Source organism: Hibiscus syriacus, unplaced genomic scaffold, assembly GCF_006381635.1.
Source record: "Hibiscus syriacus cultivar Baekdansim isolate YM2019G1 unplaced genomic scaffold, ASM638163v2 tig00009023_pilon, whole genome shotgun sequence".
Classification (NCBI taxonomy): Eukaryota; Viridiplantae; Streptophyta; class Magnoliopsida; order Malvales; family Malvaceae; genus Hibiscus; species Hibiscus syriacus.
The window spans coordinates 1,245,124-1,250,882 of NW_024062184.1; the positions used below are offsets into that span (position 1 = coordinate 1,245,124).

Genomic DNA, 5,759 nt, shown 5'->3' on the forward strand with positions numbered 1-5,759 from the left:
TCATACACTTTGTTTCAAAACGATCTTTGCTTGATTTGTTAACTTTTATTTGATAGCCATCTTCGACACATTTCGTATACAAAGCTATCTTCAAGTCTTCCTTTGTATCAAAACAATCATCTTTCTTAATACGAATAATTTTTGTGTAACAATCAACTGCTATTTTTACCAACTCTTCTTCCGGTATCTGAAGTAATTCTAGCATATTCCAGTTATACTCCCGTGGCATTTTCTCCGGGGACTTTTCTTCGGGGATTTGTTCTTCTTCTTTTTCTTCTTCAGGGTTATATGAATTACAGAATGGATGTTCAACATGTTCATTGATAGTCGTAACTTCCTCCTCATTATCATCAACAACATCTTCCTCAGCAGCGACTGTTTCATCATCAAAATTCGGGTATTGACCAATATCAAAATCATTACACGTAGGGTCTGTTTCTTCTTCTGAAACATCATCAAAATCCGAGTATTGACCAAGATCAAAGTCCGGGTATTGACCAAGATCAAATTTCGAATACCGACTAGTACTCACAATTTTTTCTGTTGGCTCATCATCGTCTAACTGGTTAATACGAAAACCGGAATTTGGTACTGAAAGTTGATTGGGATTTGGATTAGGGAAAGGTTGTGGGTTTTGAGATTGTGTTTGGTATTGGAAATGTGGTGAAACAAAATTTGATTGGTGATGAAATTGTGGTGGAACCATTAAATTTTGAGCACCATAAACTGGTGTTGAAAAACTTAGTTGATTATTACCCGCTACTGACCCAACTTCACTACTTCTAGGTTCAGCAACATACAATGTAACATCATCTTGCGAAACACTAATGTAAGCAATGAATCGTTCAACATCTTCATTGTCGGTTAACAAATAAACTTTACCTTTTCTCTGATAAGATAGCCTAAATCCACTTAAGGGCTCTAAATTCAATTTATTTGCAACACGTAACATTAGAGTTTCATAAGTTAACTTTTTTAATGACTTTTTTCGAACACCATGAACATTCTCCCATGACCCTCCAAAACACAAATCTATCCAAACATGATTAACATTAGATGATTTCATTATTGTAAATTAATTTACTAAACAAACGAGTTGCGAAACTAAAACCTGTTGCCGGATGGGGAATGATGTCGTTGGATATAGGAACGGATGTCGCCGAAGAGAGTGATAGATGGAGATGGAATGAGTTGCGATTTAGGGATTTAGGTTATGAGTTGTTTCTGCTGCGTAGTTATATACCCAAAACATTTGTGTTGCGAAACTAAAACCTATTGCGAATTTGAAATTCAGTGTTGCGACAGTCAGAATCGCGTTGCGATAGTCAGAATCACGTTGCGATAGTCAGAATCGCGTTGCGATTTACATATTCGTATTGCGATAGTCAAAATCGCGTTGCGAATCTGGAAACTGATTTGCGATACTGGAGATCGCGTTGCGATTTAGAGATCGCATTGCGATTTTGTTGGTCATTTTGTCAAATCGAAAAAAAGTTGGTCAAAATCGTATATTATAAGAAATTTTCGGTCACTAAGGTTATTTTCTCATAATAAAAATTATAATATAAGAGTAAAAATATTATATTATGTTTTAAAAATTATTAATAAATATATTTTACATATTTAATATTTTTTATTTTTATGAAATTAAAAAATAATATTAATTTTATTATATTATTAAAATAAGTGTAATATCATATATTTTAATATAATTGATTATATTATTATAACAATAAAAATATTATATTATATTATTAAAAGTATTAATAAATATATTTTAATAATAAATATTTTTATTAAAATAATATTAAATAGCATATTAATATTAAATATATAAAATAATATTATTTTGAGTATTTATATTTCTATATTGAAAATTTTAGAAAATGGTTTATAAAAATCATACGATAAGCTAATTTTAAAAAAATACAAAAAGAAATTCCGTTGATAAAAGAATGAATCATATTTACATCTATTTGTCGTCGATCAAAATACTGAAAAATGAAAAAAAAAAAAACATTTTCCATGTGTATGTATGTATGTATGGTGGCCTTTTGTAGTCGGTTTTGTATGAGTGGAAACATGCATGCAAGGGGTTTTGCAGCTATCTGGAGTCTTGACCAACCACGGAACTCACTGTCCAATCATTTTCGACCACTTGGGACCCCAGAAACGAAGGTTCTTCTTTTTGCCCCGGAAAATGACGTCAGTGATGGAGATTAAAGGTAGACACAGTTCGAGCCTTTGAGATAATAAGTGGCGTAGGTTAGGAGAGTGTTGGGTGTATAGGATAGAAAAAGTTATGCGCATTTTTTCATTTTTCTTATTTATATTTTTGTTACTTTAAGTGGGAACTAGGAACACTCGGACGTTAACGTTTGATTGTAGCGTTTTAAAGCAAGTGCATATATAAATATATATATATATTACACATTTTCTCTTCCTTTTCTCAAGTGTTTTTAATTTGTGGGTTTGGATTCTTTTGTTTGCTTTAAGTAGTGGTGGAAGACCAGAGACTCAAAGGTGCTGTTTTTACAAAAACAGGAGCAACCTTGAGTATTCATTTGGGCCTCTTTTTTTACTGGAAGAACTTTGGGTTTTGGAAATTCAGTTGATCCATAAGGTTAGTTTGCAAAGTTTCTCAAATTTCATTCTTTTTTTCCCCTTAGATAGTTGAAAGTTTTGAAAAGATTCAATCTTTTCTTTTTCTCTTTTCCTGTTTGATCATATCCTTTAAGCTTGTGGTTCTACAAGGTTGGTGTTTTGAGTTTTGCTGACCATGTGCTGGTCTTTTCTACTATCCTTTGTCGACAATATATGATGGCTGATGATTGCAACATGTAATTTTGGGGACAATTAAGAGCTTGAGTTTGGTAGCTTGGTTTTTAGATTTTTAGTTCATGATTCTGGGTTTTAGTTTGTTCTTGTTGCATATATTTTTCAGGCATTTGTATCACTGTATGAGCTTTTTTGTAATCTCTTCCTTTGTGTTCTTGTCCCAAGGTTTGGTTGCTGCTTTACAAGATAAACCAAATCCAAGTTCTGTTCTACATTCTTCTGGTGCTAAATACAATCAAACAGTTGTTTGTTTTGGTTCAATATTACCAGTTTCTTGATAGAGTATGAACTCTCCATCAACTGAACTCACCAGAAAGATGGCAATATACGAGCAATCCCACCAGGTATGCCGGTGGGGAGACGTGTTTAACCGCGACAATAGTCCGAATACAGGATCGTCCTCGATCGTAGAGATGAATGTTGGGGTAGAGAACAAGGTGAAGATGCATTCAGTTTTGTTTCTAGCTTGGTTAATCTCTTTTTCTTCCTGTTGCAGGGTTATAACTATATTGTTCTGTGATTTAAATCATAGGCCGGATATATATCTTGCGATCAAGTTGAACCTTCAAGAAGTGATCAAGAAACAAACAAGCCCGTTGATAAGGTGATGATTTTGCAGACAAAATAAAATCTTTCACCCCAAACATCTTCATTTAACAAAAGATAGCTATTAACACATGATATGTACAGACACAGAGACGTCTGGCACAAAACCGAGAAGCTGCTCGTAAAAGTCGTATTCGGAAGAAGGTAGGAATTATAGGAATTTTGATAGTTATTTCATTGTTTGGAAATATAAAAGTACTCATGGTTTTATTTTATCTTTCTAGGCCTATGTTCGAGAATTAGAATCAAGTCGTTTGAAACTAGCTCAATTGGAGCAAGAGCTTGAAAGAGCTAGGCAGCAGGTGAAGTGAAAACTCATATCTTTGTTCATCATGTTTCTGAATATGGCATATATGAATCGGTTAGGCAATGCCTTTAATGCAGGGTATATACATAAGCAGTGCACCAGATTCCGGTTATTTTGGGCTACCGGGAACCGCAAACCCAGGTCGGTCCCTCAGAATATGTTCACATGATTTTCATGGAGATTTGACATATGTTTAATTTGTGCATGCATCAGTCTAGCTATATCACATTTTTCTCATGCAAATATAAAGTAATTCATAAGAATCGCTGCATGTGAATTTTGCAGGGATTAGTGCATTTGAGATGGAATATGAACACTGGGTTGAAGTGCAAGATAAACAGGTTTGTGAACTTAGAAATGCACTTCAGGAACAGATTACTGATATAGAGCTACAGATACAGGTAGAAAGTGGCTTGAATCACTACTGCAATCTGTTCCGAATGAAAGCAGAGGCTGCAAAGGCCAATGTCTTTTATTTGAACTCAGGCCTTTGGAGAACTTCGGCTGAGCAGTTTTTCCATTGGATCGGAGGATTCAAGCCATCAGAGCTTTTAAATGTAATGCAATGCAGTCCCATATAACCTCTTTGTTCTTCTTCTTTTCTCTTTCTGGTGTTAGTGTTGGATGTCATCATGTGCACAGCACATGGAAATGGCCAGACTTTTCAACGATTTTCCATGAATTCAAAGAATTTCTGTTTCGTATAGGTTGTCATGTCACATATTGAGCCCTTGACCGATCAACAACAATTGGAGGTTTGTCACCTCAGACAATCTTCTCAGCAAGCTGAAGATGCCCTTTCACAAGGAATAGAAAAACTCCAGCACAATTTGGCTCAAAATGTAGCATCTGATTTCAGCTGGGGAAACTACAGAGCTCAGATGGCTGTTGCAACAGATGTATTAGAAGCACTTGAGGGCTTTGTAAACCAGGTATGTTACTCGAATCTATTCCTTCCAAAGTTATGTTACTCGGGATCGGGTCTGAATGTCGAATGCAGCTATGTATCGATATTGACATAGAATTCTTGAAGAAAAATAAAGAGTCCAAACATTTGATTACTTACTTTTGATTGTTTTCTTCCAACAAAAAACAGGCGGATCACCTTCGGGAACAGACATTGCTACAGATGGTTCGAGTGCTGACAACCCATCAAACAGCTCGAGCGTTACTTGCCTTAGGGGAATACTTTCATCGTCTACGTGCTCTCAGTTCACTCTGGGCTGCCCGTCTACGTTAACCACCAATAGATATATAGGCTGTAGGATCACCACTAATTTGTTCCTCAACTGGTAACCAAATAGACATTTTCCTGTATGACTTCAGTATGCTATAATATATATATAATATAATATAATATAATATAATATAATGTTTTGATTCTTGAGCTTAAAACATGTAAATATGAATAATTTTATAAGGTGTATCGAGAATTTCATGACATTAAATTTACTGATGTTGTATGATGGTACTGTATTGTTCAGAAGCTGGAGAATTATATTAGCAAGATGTGATGATTACCTTTTTTTTTCATTTTTACCAATAGTATTATAAGATTTGGTAATATTAAGATTCATGGATTTTTTTAACATTTTTATCATTTCTTTTTATAATTTTAGTAAACTTTAGTCTTTAAATCAAATAAAATTTTACATCTTATTAAAATTTTATATCAATTTAAATCTTTCTGAAGGAGATGAATATAAGTAGTTAGTTCAATTAAATTGAATAAAACTTATTTATTTTGTCAAAATGGAACTTTAATTTAATATTTAATCAAATATTGCATCTTTATTGTTAGGGTCCGTTTGATTCAAGTAGTGTTATATATTATCTATGATCAATGACGAATACAAAAAATATATTGGATGGATTAATATAAATATAGATAAAATCTTATATAATATAATTCATATATAGTTTCAATTTAAAAATATAATAACAACAACATATTTTTAAACTGAATCGAAGCAAGTAATCTTAATGGTTAAAGAGATTAGTAGGTCAT

General features: G+C 33.3%; 1 protein-coding gene across 1 annotated transcript; it reads left to right on the forward strand.

Moving 5' to 3' along the window:
- Positions 1–2,477: 2,477 nt before the first annotated feature.
- LOC120203100 (transcription factor TGA7-like) lies at positions 2,478–5,234 on the forward strand. Its single transcript, XM_039203450.1, has 9 exons — positions 2,478–2,623; positions 3,004–3,275; positions 3,371–3,442; positions 3,529–3,588; positions 3,669–3,746; positions 3,829–3,892; positions 4,037–4,308; positions 4,459–4,683; positions 4,848–5,234. Exons 2-9 carry the CDS (start codon positions 3,123–3,125, stop codon positions 4,989–4,991), a joined length of 1,068 nt encoding a protein of 355 aa, XP_039059381.1. The 5' UTR covers positions 2,478–2,623; positions 3,004–3,122; the 3' UTR covers positions 4,992–5,234.
- Positions 5,235–5,759: the final 525 nt, after the last annotated feature.

Excerpts from the sequence above, each read along its gene's own strand:
- LOC120203100 (XM_039203450.1), top strand. The coding sequence starts at position 3,123 with ATGAACTCTCCATCAACTGAACTCACCAGAAAGATGGCAATATACGAG. Across the intron at positions 3,893-4,036 it reads ACCGGGAACCGCAAACCCAG|GGATTAGTGCATTTGAGATG; the intron begins GTCGGTCCCTCA and ends TGAATTTTGCAG. Across the intron at positions 4,684-4,847 it reads TTGAGGGCTTTGTAAACCAG|GCGGATCACCTTCGGGAACA; the intron begins GTATGTTACTCG and ends AACAAAAAACAG.